The 22,069-nt window shown below is 44.8% G+C and overlaps 1 protein-coding gene across 2 annotated transcripts in view; it reads right to left on the bottom strand.

The window, feature by feature from the left end:
• The window catches only part of IGLON5 (IgLON family member 5), an 862,707-nt gene that overhangs the window by 44,925 nt on the left and 795,713 nt on the right, over window positions 1-22,069 (bottom strand). Inside the window, exon 7 of one of the 2 annotated variants that reach the window (XM_069201214.1) lies at window positions 12,155-12,306. In XM_069201214.1, the coding sequence (XP_069057315.1) occupies window positions 12,155-12,306 (152 nt within the window). Of the gene's footprint in view, window positions 1-12,154; window positions 12,310-22,069 lie in introns of both variants that reach the window. The other variant, XM_069201213.1, reaches the window with a different exon arrangement.

Consider the following 22,069-nt stretch of genomic DNA (forward strand, 5'->3'; position numbering starts at 1 on the left):
TGTGCTGATGAATACTGCCTGCCCTGATACCCTTATAAACAGAGCTTGTAATGATGACATTGTAATGATGCCGTTTGTGAATCAATCGTGATTGTCGCATGTTGTTTTTCAAGGACCATCACGTGCTGTATCCGGTTTGTTGACACTACCCATGACAATGTCGTGATGAATATTACCTCTCGTGATATAGTAATGAATGTCGCATGTTTCGTCACTGTTGCCTGTCCCATACCACTGGATGCCATGCTGTCGCGATATACTATTAAATGCCACTGATGCCCTCATTCATGTCACCTGTCCTGATAGTCTCGCGATATACTATTAAATGCCACTGATGCCCTCATTCATGTCACCTGTCCTGATAGTCTCGCGATATACTATTAAATGCCACTGATGCCCTCATTCATGTCGCCTGTCCTGATAGTCTCGCGATATACTATTAAATGCCACTGATGCCCTCATTCATGTCGCCTGTCCTGATAGTCTCGCGATATACTATTAAATGCCACTGATGCCCTCATTCATGTCGCCTGTCCTGATAGTCTCGCGATATACTATGAAATGCCACTGATGCCCTCATTCATGTCGCCTGTCCTGATAGTCTCGCGATATACTATGAAATGCCACTGATGCCCTCATTCATGTCACCTGTCCTGATAGTCTCGCGATATACTATTAAATGCCACTGATGCCCTCATTCATGTCACCTGTCCTGATAGTCTCGCGATATACTATTAAATGCCACTGATGCCCTCATTCATGTCGCCTGTCCTGATAGTCTGATGAATAAAGACTAGTGATGAGATCACGGATGCCACGTTTTGGGATACCTCTAGGGATGACGGCTGCTGTTGGACACTCACGAACACTGGCGTCCTCACACTGCTTCACCATTGCAGCTCTGGGCCACACTGGCGTCGTCCCAGCTTCCCTGGCACTTAGGATCAGCCAGTTTTTGTGCATCTGGCATTTCACGGGTTCACTACGAGCGTTCCAAGAACCCACGTCATTTTTAAATTTTAAAGTTCCCTGAAATTGGGAAGGCATCATTTGCCTAGATGTGAAAACCCACATCTCTGTTCTCCAATAGGCCACGCAGTGTCCTCATGTGTGTGAGCCCTGCTGGGTAGAACGGGGACCCCTGCAGAACGCTGTGATTGGATGTCGCCTGCAGGGCCAGAGTTACGTCCCGTTTGAAACGAGATGTCCTGTTAGTGGATCTAAGCTGTCCAATCACAGCCACTGATGCCCACGTGCCTTCCCACTCTGTTGAAGCAACCCCTTCGCAGCGGTTCTCCAAAGTTTTTCCCTATCTTTTTCATCCTTTAGGTCCTGTCGCCTAGCAGGTTGAAGTGCACCGGCAGCCTTGCACCAGTTACCACCATTATATTGGCATGGAGATGATGAACCAACTGGATCCAACAGGCATCTTCGAAAGAGAAGGGAACAGCATCGCTTTGAGGCACGAAGGCGTCTGTGCATTCAACACATACATCTGTTATTGGTTAGTACCTCACGCTTTGGTAGCTTACCCCACTGCGGGGGTCTCCTGGGCAGTCAGTGGGGTCCAAGCTTTTGTAAGGAGGGCTCTCTCTCCAGGTGTGGGATTTATCAGGACAAACTATGGATGCAGCACTCGGTGTAGATGGGCTTTCAGTCTCAAGGCATGGTGCCTAGAGCTCAGTTCTAACTCCTGGACCCCCCAGCCACCCCACCACCCCTCCTATTCTGACACTTTAGAATTCCTGTACCACCGTGGACTGAGCGGTCTGTTGATTTCAGACATGACGGGCCTGTTTACGCCAAGAATCCGAAGGAGTTCTTTCTACAATTCCCTGCTGCTTAGATATGATGCCTCTAATAGGCTTTTGGCCTCCCGACTTAGCCTGCCAGTTCCTCGCTTCCATCATCTCAGCGTAGCCAAGCACGGTTTACGCTCAGGACCACGCAGCTCCTCTGAATACCATATTGCGACGGTCTAGCCTTTTCCTTACCTTCTGATAGCTTCGGCAGATCCGTGTAATGGGCGATGCTGCTGAGCTGTGCGGACCTGGGAGATGCTCTGCTCCTGTGCGGCGTCCGCGCTGGCTGCGCGGGTCCAGCAGAGACCGCGTAGCAACGTCCTCTGCCTCTCTATCACGCTTTATGATTTCTGTGACTTACTTTTATAGATACTGTCTACTGCGAGGTACTCGTGAAGGTCGCCCATCATGATATTCACAAGATCGTCACCTGTCACGATACCCTCCTTAATTAGGGTGGCCAGATTTTCAGCAAGCAACACCGGGGCGGGCACAGACATAGAAATAACGTCTTATTAGGTTACAAGGCATTATTTTATATATATATATATAGATATATATGTATATATATCTATATATATATATATATATAGATATATAATCATATATAAATACATACACACACAAAATGATATATATATATATATATATATATATATATATATATAAATACATATACACTCACACACATACACACACACATATATATATATATATATATATACATGTGTGTGTGTGTTTTTTTAACATTCCCTCCCCTTTCTATGTAGAGCTCCTGGGTCAGGCTGGTTGGCCAGCCTTGACGTACACTGGCTCTGATATACACCTCATTAAATCCTGCTGTGCTGCTTGAATGGGGCGACGCAGCACAGCAGGAGAGTTTCATTCAGTGAACTTCTGTCCCCGGTTTCTGAGAGGGCTGGTTGAAAGGTGAGCCTGCACAAAACCGTGACTAATGTGCAGGGTAGCCCGACCTTCCCTTAAAAACAGGGACATTTTTTGGTTTTATAAGAAAGTGTCAGGACACTCCTTCAAAAACTGGGACTGTCCGGCAAATCCGGAACATCCTATCTTCAATGTCGCCTAGGCATTTAGGATTGATGCATGTCTGGAAATACTAATGAATATTGATGCCTGTTGTGATGCACTTATGATTGATGCCTGTCGTGATGTACTTGTGATTGATGCCTGTCGTAATGTATGATTAATGCCTGTTGTGATGCACTTATGAATATTGATGCCTGTTGTGATGCACTTATGAATATTGATGCCTGTTGTGATGCACTTATGATTGATGCCTGTCGTGATGCACTTATGAATATTGATGCCTGTGATAATGCACTGATGATTGATGCCTGTCATGATGCACTTATGATTGATGCCTGTCGTAATGCACTTATGATTGATGCCTGTTGTGATGCACTTATGATTGATGTCTGTCGCGATGCACTTATGATTGATGCCTGTCGCAATGCACTTAAGATTGATGCCTGTCGTGATGCACTTATGATTGATGGCTGTCGGGATGCACTTGTGACTGATGCCTGTTGTGATGCAGTTATGATTGATGCCTGTCGCGATGCACTTATGATTAATGCCTGTCGTGATGCACTTGTGAATGATGCTTGACAGGATGCACTTATGATTCATGCCTGTCATGATGCACTTATGACTGATGCCTGTCATGATGCACTTATGATTAATACCTGTCGTGATGCACCTGTGACTGATGCCTGTCGTGATGCTTTCCTATGAAGACTGCTGTGATGTGCTTGTAGTGCTTGCCTGTCATGCTGCTGACATCACGTGACACCATGAATGTTACTGGCCGAATAGCCTCCAAAATGAATGCCTGTTGTGATACTCTCATGAAGGAGACCTGTTGTGATATGCTCATGAGTGAAAGCTGTTGTGATAACATCATGATAGTATACTATCATGATACTCTCATTCATGGCCTTCTGTGATGCCCTCATTATTTCATATGTCATGGTACACACAAGAATATTACATATTCTGTTCTGATAGGGTCCTTTCATCTAATATGATGCTCCCATGAATTTCAGCTGTTGTGATGACCTCATGAATATTTCCTCTCATATTTCATTCACAAATGTCATCTGTGGAAATACACACATGAATGACATATTTTATGTTGCTTTTATGAATGGGGATTGTAATGACATCTTGAATGGGGACTGTGGTGACATCATGAATCCGAACAGTCACTGTGCCTTGGGTATGTTGATTATCACGGTTGCTTCATGAATGTGGCTTGTCATTTTGATGTTTCCTATTATGCTATGCTCATGAATGGTGACTGTTGGGATTGCTCTGAGCAATGCTGCCTGGTATGATGGCCTCATGTATAGTGACTGCTGCAATGCCATTTTAAAGATGTAAGTCATGATATCCGCATGAATGACGACTCTTGTGGTGCAATTCTGAATGGTGCCCTCCCGAGAGGATAAAGTGGGGTGGACCGGCCTGGCACCAGGAAGAATCCACACCTCTGAAGCCCCAACAGTCTTTCTGCTTTCTGGAGCATACAGCCTGAATACTGCAGCCATCCACATGTCAATTTAGAGAAATTAGGAATATTTAGGACTAAATGTTGACATATGAGTCAGTAGGGAAGGAGATATTGCCTCCATTCTGACTCCCCCAGGTGGCAGAAAGACTGGTGCCCAGTGGGCATGGGTTGCAGTGCAGCGTCAGGATAGGCAAGTACCACACCACTTTCTGTTTCTCACTTTTTTCTCTGAAGGTCTGGTGGGCTTTCTGACACCCCCCCCCCCTTGGGATGTACAGATAGGTAGAAAACACTTCAATCCGCCCTCCATGGGAATAAAGGGATGGGGTAGGACGCTGGGTGTTCTTTGCATCAATCCCCATCGCTGGGCACTATTTTCGCCCGAGGGAGAGACAGAATGGATGTTCACCCTCTCTGGCAGCCCAGATGTCAAAACTACACCCCAAAAATCTCAATTTCCTCTCACTTGCCATGAAGAATAACTGCAGGATTTGGGCTCTGGGTGAGCCAGCAACCAGGAAGCCCTATGTACCCTTGACATTTCTGAAACCTAGAGACCCAGGGGAGCCAAGGGTGGTGTGACCCAGCATATTTTCTTTCCCAGCATGCCCTGCGAATGTTAAAGTTTGCGTCACAAAATAGAATTATTCCCATATTTTCCTAGACACTTTCAGACAGTGGCCAAAGTATTACCCTCCGTCACTGTCACATTTCTCTTGACTAAAACATGGCCATGTGAAGACCTCATCGACATCACATTGACTTGACATGGTCCAAGTTTTGACCAGTTTCTATCGCTGGCAAAAGACCCATCCACAAAAGTGGGAGAATGTGGGAAGGCGGAGTGATAGGAATGTTGGTGGATTACCACCTATTCTGGACCATTCCCTCACTTTTGTGGGAGTCTAGTTTTCTGAAGTGGCTCAGTCTGGTAGCTTTCTCTGGGTGCCAGTCAAGCCCAGGCTCAAATACCGCAGAAACCAACATTGCCAGAATGGGTCAACTGGCAAGACAAGTCATGATGCTTCCTTGTTGGATTTTGGGGACTTTCTTGTAGTGGGAGATAAGCTCAGTCACACAGGTGGGATACCATGTTTATATGAAGTGTGGTAATTCAGAAAAGCAGACTTTCTACTTAATATTTTTCTCCACTTGTGTTTGTCAAAATGAAGTCATTACATAGAACAACAAACAACACATTTGCCAAATGCCCTCTGAATCACTTGATATTATGAGTAAACCCAAATTCAGAATTCTAGAAATAACCACTATTCCTAAGTACATTAAAAAAAACATAGGTTTCCTTCACACCCATTTTTAATCATTAGATTTTTCTATTTTTAATTTATGCATACTCGGTACACAATGAAAAATCTTAATAAGCAGTAGCTGATTGGTTGGCTCTAGGTTTGGTGCGGTCTTGGACAACCAACCAGCGCTATTCCTCCCTATGACCAGAACAGTGTGACAGGTGTAATGGTATATTACTACAGCAAATTACCCACGAGGAAACAAATTACAGATAAAAACCTTGATATCTCTTTCTATTTTTTAATTCTTTTTTTATTTCAATGATTAGTTTTTTTGGGAAAACCAGGAGCAATTGGCACAAATGACACTTTGCTGAACTAAGAAATGTATGTTCTTCAGAAATGTACAGCTTTCCGGGCTCATACACGAGTTTTACACCTGTTTCCACCAGAAACTGCAGTAGATACAAACCAGAAAAAATAGGAAAAATCAGGCACTACTTAGAAAAATGCAAAATTGTACTAAACGTTTTTTTTCCTACTCTGCCTGTTCCTGAAAGCTGGGAAGAGGCCATCTTAGCACACCAAAGTTTTTGTTGATGCCAATTTTAGAAAAAAAATATCTCTTCTTATATAGCATACTTTTGCCATTTTCCAAAACAACTCAAAGTTCTGCTACATTCTGGTTAGGCTTAAGCGCAAAATGTGCTCGCAGAATAAGAACAAACTTTTACAAAAAATATATGCAAAACCTCTGGCACTACTATCTGGGGACTACTTTCTTGGTGGAAGTGTACTTTGTGCCAAAGCGGAAAGCCACCACTCACAGTGAGGGGAGCTAAGGGCTCAAGTGGGCTGACCCATCCCCACATGCTCTATGCTTTGGTAGGCAGAAGCAAAACGTGAAAGACACAACAGACCAATGGATGAAGAGGGCTATGTTCGGTCCACAGGGCTCTTTTGTATAACCGCTGTCTAGTGTATTTATTGTACAATTCATAAGCATACCCCCTTATCATCTTAGAGGGTACGGTTTTCTGTTACTGCCAACTCAGAAGTTCATCCGGGTCCCTTATGGTAGAAGGGCCTTTTGATAGTTGGACACAAAAATATGGCACCAAATATCTGTCTCTAGTCCGATGCGTAATAACCACAAATATTTTCACAAGACACTTATGATCTATTCATTTTGTGATTTTATTTGTGATAATTCCTCGTCGATGGTATCCCTAGTTCCAAATTCTAAACTCTGCTCAGCTTGCTTCACGCCGATGTATATTCACTCACTCACTCACTGCGCTGAATAGTCAGCAGGAGCCTTTGGCAGGGTGCCAGTGGGAGGGGGCTCTGACGTCATGCGTGCAGTGATGTCACTTGTTAATAGCAGGACATTTGACAGCCCATCAACAGTCATCTGTCTCCTCTCTCTCTCCCCACAGTGCTCTGCTGAGTTGCAGCTAGGTGTGTGCTTTAACATCAGCACCCGTACCGTACATATAGAGGTACTTTTCACGTAGAGATGCTATGGGGAGTCTCGGTAAGCCAATACGATGGATTCCAATGCACGCTAATGGCACTCATTTATATAATGCACCTTTGCATTGGTATCACTGTGTCTCTGAGTCAGAGTTCCACTTTATGGTTGCAATAACACCTGAAGGATGAAAACACATGCAGGCTGATGGCGTGGAAGAAAGTGCATATGGAAAATGTAATGGTGACCGAGGTAACTGGTACATGCTTAAGTCTTTAAGGTGTTTATACAAAGTATTCTGTCATCACATGATTGTGCATAAAAAAAGACAAAGTTGACCATTTCCCCAACCAACCACCCAGCTTCACCCACCGGTCCACAAGCCCATCAGGTGGAAATATCTTCGCTGAGTGAATGGTTGCAGTGCAGTGATGTGGAATGACCATCTCCTTGGTGGGTGGCCTCTGTGGCGTGTATCCCTGTGGCTGGAAGTACTCCCACTGGAAACACCACAAACCAGCTTGGCTATGTAAGACCCATCAGTTCCCCTGTCGCACTCACACTGCGTGAAACAAAGTGGCTCAAGGCTGGTGTAGTGATGGGTCATTGTCCCAAAGTTGAGGACGGGGTGGTGCCAAATTTGTATGATTTCGCCCCCTACATATCAGATTCCACCCATTAGTCGCCTGCGACTCGTGAATGGTGTAGGTTCGGATCTACTGATAAGGCTGATAACACAGGTCAGACCAGTAAAAGTACAAATAATTCTTATGTTAATCTTCTACCCCAACCACCCACAACGTTGTTCAACTCATTTTTGGTGACTGGGAAAATTATGAAGAGAGTGATGGAATCCACAATAACCTTAATCTTGAAGCCGGATAAAGATCCCACTAGATGTGTGTCTTGTAGACCAATAGCATTACATTTTCACGTAAATATGTTCACTTATATTTTGGTTGCACTACTTTCGGATGCTTGGCGCCTGCTGAGTTCACCTGAGCAAGCCAGGTTAATTAGAAATAGTCACACTATGAGTAACACCAGATTAGCCTACCAGCTGGTAAAAGCATCAGAACGTCAAGGCACTCGTATGATCCTTCCCTTGGTTGATGCGGAGAATAGAGTACACTGGAGATTTCCGAAAAAAACTGTTACCACTACAGACATAGGCAAAATCCTTAATAAATAGATTATGGCCAACTGTGTTCACCCTATAGCACAACTAAAAAAAAAATCAAAATCAGTCTAGCAAATGGGACAAAAAAGGGATGTTCCCTTCACCCACCAGTATTTGTCCTCTCAATGGAACCCTTAAAATTAAAAACATTAACAAAACAATCCTAGCATAAAATGTATTAGACTAGGACAAACTAAATATAAAATAGCTGTTTTCACAGATGACATTCTTTGTTTTGTCATTGGGCCAGATGCTTCTGTTCCCACCTTACTACGAGAACTAGATGCCTTTGCAGAGGACTCTAGGTAGAGAATTAAGTACACAGAGTGTGCTGCCATGGGGAGTTCAGACCCACAGGGGACAACTAAAGATATAATAGGAACGCTTGGTATTCAGTGGGGTGAATTATCCAGTCAATATTTAGGGGTTTGGTTGACAAGGATGATAAAACACACATATATGCTCACAGTATTCCACCATTGCTGGATGTCTTATACGAAGATATCTACAGATGGGAGAAACTGGACATTTCATGGTTAGGCCGAGTGTCAAGATGAACTTTCTTCCCAGTCTCCTATATGTCCTATAAGCCTTACCCCTCCAAATCCCTAAGGATACCATTACACAAATACAGAATAATCTCATAATTTTCGTATGGAAGGATAAAACTCCCAGGGTCCCTAGGAAAGCTGATATTTGGCCAAAATATAGAAAGCCATTGGAGCGAGGGGCAGGACAGTTGTATTGTGACCCGCAGTGGATTGGCAACATACTACTCCCTTACCCCTGCCAAGTCATTGTGGGGTTTATGTTGAACTAACGTATTCTCAGATCCCATTAACAAAAATACTATGGCTGCTTAGCTCAACCAGCATACTTCTGAAGTATTGAGATATCTTAACAGGGAAAAAGAACATGGTTGCATTCACATCTCCTATGGCTGTAATTACGGTTGTTAGAAAAAGAGTCTCTAGTTGGCAGTCGGTTTGAACCATGTCCAAGTAGCGACCCTCACTCTAGTCAGGATAAGGGAGATACCCGCTCAGATAACCCCGGCTCAACCCCTTGGTAGCTTGGCACGAGTAGTCAGGCTTATCTCAGAAGCAATGTGTAAAGAATTTGCACATAACACACAGTAATAAGTGAAAACACTGCAAAAGGACACCACATCGGTAAAAACACAGTTCCTTGAAGTTGATAGCTCCACCTGAGCTATCACGGTGTCATGATCAACAAAACCAACAGATCAGGCTTTCCGCGGCTTCGCGGGTCAGCTATGGTGTCGGGAAGACGTGCAAGCAGTACCTTGGATTTGCAGGGCATCGTGACCCTTGCGGTGAGCTCCTGAGAGCGGCGTTTCTGGCGTCACGGTGTTGGCTCCAGAGTCAGTGAGGGAGTCATCGGGCTCTTGAAGTCACACGTGTTGCAGATCGATCCCCAGGCTGACAAAGTCAGGAGCGCTGGCGTGGAAGGTGTCAGGGCTGCAGTGTGAAGCAAGACGGTGCGACGTGTGGTACCCACAGGTCACGGCGCAGGCAGCATCTCGATGGTGGTCATCCGGTGGCGGCGGTGAGACCAGGGCTGCAATGTGAAGTGGGCGGTGCGATGTCAGCAAGTTATGGTGCAAGCAGTGTCATTGTTGTTGCTGAAGCACTGTCGTCAGTAGGCCCAAGTCGGTGGTGCAGATCAGGACAGGCTCCGTGCGGCGTCCGCTGGTCGTGGTGTAGACAGAGACGTCTCTTGATGACACTGGAGTCGATGGGGCTGGCGTCGGTGGACCGGGGCTGCGGTGCGGGACAGGACAGTGCTTCGTGCTCCTTATAAGTGGTGTCCACAGGCCACGGTGCAGGCTGTGGCGTCAGTGTCAGCAGGAGTAGTGTTGTAATGGATGCCCAGGCTGCGGTGTGAGCAGGCAATGCCGGAATGCGGGGCCATCAGGTCGTGGTGCGAGCAGAGGCTTGGTGAAGTCGTCTGATGTCGGTGTCAGTGATACCAGAGTCACAGTGCAAATCGGGGCAGTGTGGCTCTGTGTGGTGTCGGCAGGTCACGGTGCAGGCCAGCGGCATCGTTGATGGCTTTGCAGTGGTTTTTCTTCTTTTACAGCGCAGAACACACAGTTCCCAGTCCTGCAGGTTAAGGAAACTGAAGCCTTTGCTGTCCCTGAGACTTCCAACAGGAGGCAAGCTCTACTCAAAGCCCTTGGAGAACTTTCTCAAGCAGGATACACAGCAAAGTTCACCCTTTGCTCTCCTTAAGGCAGGAACAGCAACTGCAGGCCAAGCCAGCAAAGCAGCACAGCAAAGTAGCAGCGCTCCTCCTCAGCTCTTCCCCTTGGCAGAGGTTTCTTTGATTCCAGAAAGATTTTAAAAGTCTGGGTTTTTGGGTCCATTACTTATACCCCCTTCTGCCTTTGAAGTTGGCAAACTTCAAAGCAAAGTCTCAAGTGTTTGTAAGATCATTCCTTGTCCAGGCCAGGCCCCAGACACACACCAGGGGGTTGGAGTCTGCATTGTGCAAGGGCAGGCACAGCCCTTTCAGGTGTGAGTGAACAATCCTCCCTCCTCTCTAGCTCAGATAGCTCATCAGGATATGTAGGCTACACCCCAGCACCCTTTGTGTCACTGTCTACAGGGAATTCACAACAGCCCAACTGTCAAACTGACCTAGATGGGGAATTCACAAACAGGCAGAGTCACAGAATGGTTTGGGCAAGAAAATGCTTACTTTCCGAAAGTGGCATTTTCAAACTAACAATCTAAAAAGCAACTTCCCTAAAATATGTATTTTTAAAATTTTAGTTCAAAGACCCCAAACTTCAAATTTCGATCTGCTCTCAAAGGGAATCTGAACTTTAATAATATTTAAAGGCAGCCCCCATATTAACTTATGAGAGAGATGGGCCCCGCACAGTGAAAACCGAATTTGGCAGAAATTTTCACTGTGAGGACATGTAAAACACATCAGTACATGTCCCACCTTTAACATACAATGCACCCTGCACATGGGGCTACCTAGGGCCTGCCTTATGGGTACCTTACATGTGTAAAAAGGGAATGTTTAGGCTTGGCAAGTGGGTACACTTGCCAAGTCGAACTGGCAGTTTAAAACTGCACACACAGACACTGCAGTGGCAGGTCTGAGCCATGGTTACAAGGCTACTCATGTGGGTGGGAAAATCAGTGTTTCAGGCACACTAGCAGCATCCAGAATGCCTCTGCACGCCTCATCCTGGACATCTCCCGCCACTGCCACATCAAAGGCCACCTGAGAAACCTGCACTGGCTCCCAGTCAACAAGAGAATCACCTTCAAACTCCTCACCCACGCTCACAAAGCACTGCAAAACACCAGACCAGAATACCTCAACAGACGGCTCTCCTTCTACACCCGACCCGGCATCTCTGCTCCTCCGACCTCGCAACCATCTCACACATCCGCAGAACTACAATCGGTGGTAGATAATTCTCGCACCTCACTGCCGAAATGCAGAACACTCTTCCCACCCACCTGCGCCACACCAAAGACCTCCTTACCTTCAGGAAACTTCTCAAGACCTGGCTGTTCGAGCAGTAGCAGCACCTCACTCCCCCCCATTCCACCCCTTCCTCAGCACCATGAGACTCTCATAGGTTAGTAGTGCGCTTTACAAATTCCTGATTGATTCATTGATTGCAGTGGTGGTGCACGCTATTTGTTTATCTAGTGTAACTTATGATATAGTGTGCAAATGCTGTTTGTTTGACTTTCTTGGAATACAAATAAAAATTTAGAACAATAAAAATACCAGTTCTTCATATTTCTTACCCAACATCTACAATCTTTTTAGTTTGTTTTGTATCAAAATCGGCAGTGAAACATTGGAAAGTATTTATTTAACTTAGCCTTTAATCTGACAGAACACCAGAAGAATACGTACTGAACAACCGCATGCTGGCATTGGATGCTCCCAGTCTGTTGCTGGCAAGGCAGGTGTAATTCCCATAATGCAACGCACTGACGTTGGAGAAGACAAGCAAGGATCTGGTCCTGTCGGTCTGGATCTTCATCCCTTCGCTGCCACCGGAGAGTCTGCTAGAAGGAGAGGAGGGGGCAAATACAGGATTAGCCAATGAGATCGTCTGGACTCTTCCCATTGGTTGGCAGCCTCAGCACAGACCTATTCACTTCTGCTAGCAGTCATGGTAAGTCAGTACTCAGAAGGACTGAGTCTCAATAGGAAAACCTGCTGTATAGGTTAAAGGCACTTACTTCAGCTAATTAGGGGTACGATACGCATGTTCATAAAATACATTTTTCAAAGTCTGGGAAAAACACACAGTTTCACTTGCCATGTGGCGGTTCCTAGCTCAGGTTTTGTCTCAAGATCTTTGAGCAAAATGCTCTTTACCCATGTGCATTACACGCATCTGCGTAGCCATATTATGCCAGGTGAAGTCTATTTTAATAATTATTGAGAGCAAGCCAGCAAAGCAGCACAGCAAAGTAGCAGCACTCCTCCTCAGCTCTTCCCCTTGGCAGAGGTTTCTCTTGATTCCAGAAAGATTTTAAAAGTCTGGGTTTTTGGGTCCATTACTTATACCCCCTTCTGCCTTTGAAGTTGGCAATCTTCAAAGCAAAGTCTCAAGTGTTTATTGAGAGCAAGGGTGCTCTCAGGTATCTTATAGATATACAGCTTAATCACTGTAAGCATTCAATGCAATTAGAGGTAAGAGGAACACAAAGACAACAACACTTAGGGGCAGATTTAAGAGCCCCTAGCGCCTCCTTGCGCCACATTGGCGTATTATTTTTTATGCTAATGTGGCCCAACGGGGCCAAAATTCTTCTGCTAAATTTACAAAGTGGCGCAATGCATGTACTGCGCCACTTAGAAACCCTTTTGGCTACATTATGCCTGCACCAGGCATAATGTTTACAAAGGGGGTGTTCCACTGTTGGTGAGGGGGGTAATGGTGCAAAGAAATCTAAGAGATTTCTCTGCGCCATTTTTTTTCTGCACTTTTAACGCCTGCTCAGGGCAGGCATTAGAAGGAGGCTTCCATTGGTTACAATGGGCCTCTGGGTGCTTTGAAGGATTAGCGCCAACATTTCTGACGCTAATCCTGCAAAGCGCGGGACTAGCGTCCAAAATTCTGACGCTTGTCCCCTAACTACCACCATGGTGCACCATATTTTAAATACGGCGCACACACATGGTGGCATTTAGGGCGCTAAGGGGCCTAAGAAAAGTGGCACTGCACCGTGTGCAGAGCGAATTTCTTCAATCTGCCCCTCAGGTCCTGATTTAGATATTGGTGGACGGGTTACTCCAGCACAACGGTGACCACAGAATATAATAGGATTCAGATGTCGGTGGACGGGATGTCTGTCACCGTTGTGATAGAGTAACCGGTCCGTCAATATCTTAATCAGACCATTAACCTATATGAACACATTATCTTAAAAGCTTACTTTCACAGCATACAAGACGACGTGACTGTGACGTGACCCCGGTGTGGTGCGTGAAATCCACAAGCCCAAAGTGAACAGATCATAGGAGCAAATGTACAAATCCTTGTGCTTTTTGTCAACAAACAACAGTCTTTGGCATCAGTTAATGTTGCCTAGTTTGGTTGCTATAATTTTGTCGGTGATGTTTCGACCCCTCGTTAGGATAAGCAAGTCTCATCAGGACAGGAGACGATACTGGGTTATCTGAAATAATTGATAAGTAGAACTAAGCCAATTGTCTGTGGAAAAAAGGGGTGATTGAAAAAATAACCAACGTAATGGTGAAGTCACAAGGATAAGCCTTCAACCCACTTATCCTTGTGCCTCTACCACGCTTTTGGCTAATTGTTCCGTGTGGCATACACAGATTACAGGTGCTTGCAATGCAATGCAAACTAATGGATCCCTTTTCCCCCAGACAATTGGGTTACCTTTGTTTTTCAATTATTTCAGATTGCTTACAGTGATTAAGCCGTAGGCATGTGCCCTGGGAGGGTCTCCTGATGCCAGAGAAGGAAGGTGCCACCCTCCCAGGGGTCTATTGGAAGCACTAGTTTTTGAATTTTTGAATGTGCAAAACTTTTGTTTAACTCAAGTAAATCTATGTGAACTGGCAAAAAATTCACAGGAATCATGTTGGTGGAATTGTGGAGGTCTGCAATGAAGAGTGAGACAGGGGTTTTCACGAGCCCCCTCTAAAGGTTGCTTACAGTCAACTAAGAGTCATGACATCCATTATGAAGCTCACCCAGGCCCCAAAACTATATACAATTGCTCCGCAGCGGAGTGGCGAAGGGTTGTGTGATGGATTGCACAGAGATTGCTTATTCGTATGCTGGGTTTGGTCTTCATCATGTTGTAATACCCAACTCCTCACCTTGTTCAGGACAACTATGTAGGAATCCCCCACATTGGTAGGCACACTACACTTAGGGCCAGATGTAGGAAGGCATTAGCGCCTTGCAAACGGCGGGCGAGGCGCTAATGCCCTCACGCGATGCAGAAACACATATTGCGAGTCAGTACCGACTCGCAAAATGTGTTTCAGACTCGCAAATAGGAAGGGGTGTTCCCTTCCTATTTGCGAGTCGCACCGCAATGTAGAGTTGATTTGTGACCGCGAAAGCGGTCGCAAATCAACTCGCAGTTACCATCCACTTAAAGTGGATTCGCAAACAGGAAGGGGTCCCCATGGGACCCCTTCCCCTTTGTGAATGCTCACAATAATATTTTTTCAGAGCAGGCAGTGGTCCTATGGACCACTGCCTACTCTGAGTAAAACCGAAACTAAAAGGTTTCAGTATTTTTTCTATTTGCAGCTCGTTTTCCTTTAACGAAAACGGGCTGCAAAGAGGAAAAAAAAAACTGCTTTATTGCAAAGCAGTCACGGACATGGTGGTCTGCTGTCTCCAGCAGGCCACCATCCCCGCGAGTGCCTAGACTCGCTATGGGATCGCAAACTGCGACCCACCTCATAAATATTTATGAGGTGGGTCTTTGCGACCCCATAGCGAGTCGCAGAAGGTGTCTGAGACACCTTTCTGCATTTCCTTTTGCGAGGTGCAAATTGCGAGTCGCTGGGACTCGCAATTTGCACCTCGCAAAAGGAAACCTACCTACATCTGGCCCTTACTCACTTGAACTCGGGTTGGTCTCATCATTCTCCTTTACGGAAGACCAGACATGGAAATGATGGACACATAGACCCATGCTCTGTGTTAAGAACTGCTCAGAGTCCAGGGAACTGCAGAACATGACACATATAACAAGCTCTGGCAAAGCCAATACGTCTGGCTTACATGGTGATCAACAAATTAGACGCGTTGGTTTTGGCAGTATGTGTGTGCAGCTAGGAGAAGTCACTTGAACGTGGCAATGACCTAGCTTCAGGGTAGAAGTGCCAGCAGATGTGCTTCCTGTGCAAGGAGAGTCCCGGCGGCAGGATAGAGGAGCTGGTGGGCAGGCCGTATACCAAAGCTCACGGAAGCAACATATCAAGCTGTGTCCAAGCAGCAGGGAGAGGAGTGTTAACATACTCAATGTGTGATGACTTACATTATTTTTCAGAAAAATTATTTTAATGTTATGATTTCCAATACTTATCCAATGTAAAATAGGCACTCGTGCATTTGGAAGTGGAGGAATATCCCAAAACAGCCAATAAAAAGACAATGAGACTAGAATACCCCTGTGGTCTGATCCAAGATGTGATTGACACAGTCTCAAGCTAATGGCTGAAGGGTCCTGAGCCAAAGAAGCAAATGGCTGAAGCAGGCCGACCCAATGCCCACTGTATGTGTATACTACTAGCATAATGAAATTGCACATGGAAAGCTCTGCACTAGTGAAGGTGAAGGTGGGAGGGGTGTTAGGGTCGGTCCCCTCCACCTACTTGCCACCTCTCGTGTGTTTTACCATGTGATGCTTGCACTGGTACATCCAGACAGGCGATAAGCATGATTGATAATTAGGCTTCCACTGCAAGTCTAATTTTATTCAGGATCATGAAGCAAAGGAATTTATATCCCCTCGCCAAACACAGCTTTACATCCTGATTCTGAATATTAATGGGAGATTAATGATGCGGGTAACTCGGAGTTATAAACTTTCTTGGGGCTGATTTACAAAGAGTGGGTCACAGTCTAAGAGTCACAGTAGTGCTAGTGTCTCGGCTCAGTGCGCTAGAACCACAGAGGCCGCATCTCCAGAGACAGGAGAAGGGGGAGGGGCGAGGAGGGGCACAAGGTCTGCACCTGAAGCCTAATGAGAAGAGATGCAGGGACTAGGAGGAGAGACCAGTGACCTGAGGGAGATAGTCAAATATGAGCAACGAAGGCAGCCGAGCAAGAAGGGTAACTGCACCCAGAGAGCTATAAAGCGCCAGGAAGCTTCAGCGGCAGTAGGCTTTACTATACAGATAACACATAACATAACATCATTGCATTAGAGAGGTATTTAAAGACATGAGCTAAATGGCCCTCTCTTGAAGAAGAAAGGTGACAGATAAGAGGCATTCAAGGAATTTGAGTCATATTTAAGAAAAGTGCAGTGCAGGACCACTTTCCTTGCGCCCCTTAGCACCCCCGTAATGCCACCATGTGTGCGCTGTATCTAAGATACGGTGCACCATGGTGGTAGTTAGGGAACTTGCGTCAGAACTGTCGACGCTAGTTCGGAGCTTTGCAGGATTAGCGTAAAAAATGTTGACGCTTATCCTGCAAAGGCCATTGAGGCCCATTGGAAACACTCTGAGCAGGCATTAAAAGTGTTGAAAAAAATGACACAAAGAAATCTCTTTGATTTCTTTGCACCATTTTTTCACCCTCCCTAATGGGGGAACGCCTCCCTTGCATACATTATGCCTGTGCAGGCATAATGTAGCGCAGAGGATTACAAAATGGTGCAATGCATGCATTATGCCACTGTTATTTTGGCACCACGATTTTGGCCTCATTAGCATATAAAAATGAAGCTAATGTTGTGCAAGGAAGCGCTAGGGGCTCTTAAATCTGCCCCCTTTGGCCATATTTATCGCCAAGGGATGCAGAGCAGGAAGTCACCGTGCTGCGTCACAGGAAAAGGGCAGGAATGCGCTGTGTTTATCTTAATAGAAAGCATTCCTGTCCTTTCCCCAGCGCTGGCACAGAATGGGCTGCCTAGGGCCAATGCAGGCGCCCTTGCACTATGATCGCATGCAGAACTATTTTTGTGCGTGAAGGGGCATCCTCTTGAACAAAAACAATCCCCCTGAGGCTTTTTCATCTTTCTATGTGTGCTACAGAATGCAGCAAATACAGAAAGAGGAAAAACTAGGCGAAATAGAAATATTTCTGCTTGTCACGTCTCACCTGGGGAAGCATAGGTTTTTGGAGCGTTCCTACGTTTACATGATTAACTAAATCTGAGAATGTGCCACAATGCATGGGTGTTGCATGGGTACACCGACGCAACACCAATGGAACGCCTCCCTGATGCAGTGTAAGGGAATGCAGCGATTTACACTGCATTGCTTTATTCGAGATTTAAGAAGACGCTCAGGGCCACCGGAGGTTGCATTGTGTGGGTTCATAAATATAATTTTTGAGTAGCTTCGCACAGGTGCCATGTTGCGTTGTGCAAGTTTGACACAATGGGGACATATATATAACCTTACACTCCGCATCACCCTAGTCCTATGTATCACAAGCATAACTTAACCCTCACACTAAAATAAACCTACGCCTAACTCTTACACTCCCCATCACTGTAATCCTATGTATTACTCTAACAATAACCACAAGCATAACCCTAATCCTGCACCTAACCCTAACCCTCACACTAAAGCTAACCCTTAACCTAACTGTGACCCTGAGCATAAGGCTAAACCATATTATTTACCTAACCCTAAACTAACCCTCTATCTACCCAAATCCTAATATGCACAGCACAGACATCAACCAATATACCTAATTGTAATTCAAAATATAATCTTGAACCCTAACTTTTAACTCTAAGTATCTCTTGAATTTACAATCTTACTCTAAACGTAAACCATATAAGAAATCCACAGCACAACCCTAAACATTAGCCTCATCATTTCGCTGTAACCACACCTCAACGTACGCTTGCCCCTGTAGATAGTCTAAGGAGTGGAGTGTTCCACTGACTGCCTATGATCCTACTGTCCCTTGTTGGGGTGGAATATCTGCAGTAGGACATATTATATGGAGGAGATCAGAGGGAGGCGTGAGAGAGGCGTTGCACTACCTCAGGACTAAAAAATGCATCTCAGAAGGGGGAGCGTATCCCAGAGGAGGAAAGGGCCTTCTATTTTATCCTCTGAGTTTCTCTCTTCTCATATGTTGTCTCTTCCCTCCCCTCTGCTGTACTTGCATTTAAGATGGAAAAACTGCTTAGTCAACAGAGCAGTTTAGATATAAAGAAATAAAGAGCTGGCAAAATGCTTGACTAAACACTGCTTCTTCCCGGAAAGCTTGGGTAGGGTGTTCAGTAATTTAATGTGGGACTCACCCAACAGCAGAAGGCAGAGTAGAGAAGCCACAGTGGGCATTTCCCCAAATGTCTCTATTAGGTAGCTACAGTCAAGGAGGAGACATACATCAATCATACCACTATGGCAGTGCCCAATAGCCCTAAACTATGTCATCACCCACTGCAGGCACTTACTAGTTTATGGGGGCCAATGACAACAGAACATACAACCCCCCTCCTAAGAGGGTTACACGTGTTAGGTGGCAGGAGAGCCCCAGGCTACTTCTCTTGCTAAAACAACCCCAGTGCGCTATCCAATATTTTCTGAAGGCTCTAATCACCCTAACATTGGGTAATCCACTCTGCAGACCAGGCTGTTTCCAACCCAGGCTGCATCATCTATTCAAGTGCTATAATATAGAAATAGCAATATATTCTTCAGCTATGTCCTAAGTTGACTGGCCAGCACCTGGTCCAAATGCCGTCACTGTAAAGGAATATTTCACAAAATCACCACATACCCACCCTACTAGTCTAATCCAAGGAGACAAAATTCCTACCACCCAGCGTTCCCACACTTGTCCTGATTAAAACGCTACCCACTTGTGTGACTGGACCTAATGCCCACAACAGAAATGGATCAAACCAGGGACAATGTGAGGGCTTTGTGGGAACTCACATGGATCCCTGCAGATTCTAGAAATTTGTGTCATAGAAATGTGATGGAAATATATGTTTTTAGGCAACGTTTGACATTTACAGGGTATTAGTGGTAAGAAACGTGTGGTGTCCACACAAGGCTCATAATTTTGAACTCCCTTGATTGTCTAGTTTTGAAACATTTCTTGGTTTAGTAAATTTCTTTAGGTGGCAGCCCGGTCCAAATACCACAGCTAACCCCATTGCCAAATCATCAAGGTTTTGACAGGAGCTGTTCATGCCTCCATGTTGCATTTTGTGGCCAGTTGTGTCATAGGTGCTAGGCTGAGCCACACAAGTAAGGTAGCGTTTTTATCAGGAGAAGTGTTGGAACTCTGGAGTTAGAAATTTTGTGGACCTGTGCAGATTCTGGAAGTTTCTCTCACAGAAATGCGGGTAAAATGTATTTTTTTTTTTGCCTAGGTTACAGTTTGAAGGGCATTGTGTGTACACAAAATCTAGTAGAATCCATGCAAGACATGTGACCCTCGTCACCTCCATGTGCAACAATGTCTAGGTTTGGTAGGCTTCCCTATGTGGCGACCAAACCCAGGCCCAAAATCCACAGCTACCCACAATGGAAAGAAAGGGTCGGTTTTGAGTGGGCAAATGTGATCAGTCCACGTTGAGTTTTCAGACCCGTCTTGTCGCGGATGCTGCACCCATCCACACCAATTGCATAGCCTTTTTATCAGTGAGGAGAATGTTGGGTGGTAGGAAATTTGTGGATCCCCACAGATTACAGAACTTTGAATCAAAGAAATGTGAGGAATGTGTATTTGTTTATCTATGTTTGAAGTTTGAAGGATATTGTGGATAAAAACAAGAAGGGAAATCCTCACAAGGCACACAACATTGAACCGCATTGGGTGTCTAGTTTTTATGAATCTCTAGGTGTGGTAGGCTTCCCTAGGTGGCAGCTGAGATAGGGCCGACATTTCGCACCTACCCACATTGTGAAAAGTCATTGATTTTGCTGGATGAAACACAGTGTCTCCAGGTTGCGTTTTGGGGTGTCTTTTTCCTTGGGAAACGTGGTAACACATAATAGAAGAACATTTGATTTTACCAATTTGATTTCTCTACAGTCATGAATTTGGTCTGGATTTCTTTTGTGAAAAGGAGGTTATGAAGGCTTAGGCACAAAGTGCCAGAAACATCAAAGAACAGCTCAGCCTCAAACATCAAAAAAGGCCTCAGTCCTAGGGCTGGAACAGAATCAGTAGCTAAGTTAAAAAAATGTTTGGGATTTTGCAGCAGTCTAGAAGACCACTGCCAATTCATAAGCAACATTTTTTTTTCTTTTATTCTTTTTACCAAAGCTCTGTTTATTTTATAAAATTCTTTACTCGTTACAAAAATACTGAAATACTGGTCCCAAGTTGCAACCAGTTTTTGAGACCAGTAATTTGTAACTCTGGCACTAAGGGCCAGATGTTCGAAGCCAGTTTGCATTTCTTAATGGTCCGAATCGATATTTCAGGCAGTTAAGAAATCCAAAATTGTCTTTTCTAATGTACAAAGCCCTTTAAGGAATCTCAAATTGAGATTTCTGCCCTGTAGAAATTGCAAATTGCAATCCCCGGAATAGGAAATTGCAAATAGGCATTTCCTGTTTGCAATTACTATTCTGATGTACCATGCATTTCCTAAATGCGATTTGGGCATTTAAGAGATGCAATTACTATCGACTTGAAGTCGATTGAAATCAGGTAAAAAAATTTAAAAACACCCAAAGTGCAACAGAGCACACACATGGCCCTTGGACATATGTGTGCTCTACAGGTGCACCCATATTTTTAGGGTCGGCCAAGAGGAACCTTTTGCCCATTGCAATCGTTGGTTTTGCATTTCCCAAATAGCGATTTCCTAATAAGAAATCGATATTTGGGAAGTGCAAATCCGTCCCATTGACTCAAATGCAATGGGATTTCTTATTTGAGATTTCCTCATATCGATTCTTACTTTGTAGGACTCGCTATTAGGAAATCGGTAACTTAGTGCATTGCATTTTCCATTTCTTAAATAGTGATTTGTACGAAGTTGCTATTTAAGAAATGCAAATTTGCATTTTCGTACATCTGGGCCAAAATACCTAAAATGCATCAAGATATGTGACCCAGCCAAAAACGTTCAAGGTGAAGCAAGCTACAAATTATTTGAAAATGGAAAGAACAATGTGCAGAATAAAGACAATTATACACTTTGCATTAATACAAAAGATAAAATGTTAAATAGATATAAGTATAAATAAGTTTTGATAAATGAAGGCTAATTATTTAAGTCATTTGTGGCTGAATAACAGTTTTGAGAGGCAGAATCTGTAGAACTATATTTCGGCAGAGAAGGAGTTTATCTCAGATCGGAATCATAGAGGTTTTGGGTCAGTTAATCGAATCAGATATGGGGTACCAATTCTAGTCATGGGGCCAGATGCAGGAAACGAATAGCGAGTCGCAAACGGCAAAAATTGCCGTTTGCGACTCGCTAATCGCATTTCCCTATGCAGAAATGCATATTGCGAGTCGGGACCGACTCGCAATATGCATTTCAGAATCGCAAATAGGAAGGGGTGTTCCCTTCCTATTTGCGATTCGGAGTGGCATGCAATACCATTTGCGACCGCATATGCGGTCGCAAATGGTATCGCAGTTACCATCCACTTCAAGTG

This window comes from Pleurodeles waltl, chromosome 7, assembly GCF_031143425.1.
Source record: "Pleurodeles waltl isolate 20211129_DDA chromosome 7, aPleWal1.hap1.20221129, whole genome shotgun sequence".
Taxonomy (NCBI): Eukaryota; Metazoa; Chordata; class Amphibia; order Caudata; family Salamandridae; genus Pleurodeles; species Pleurodeles waltl.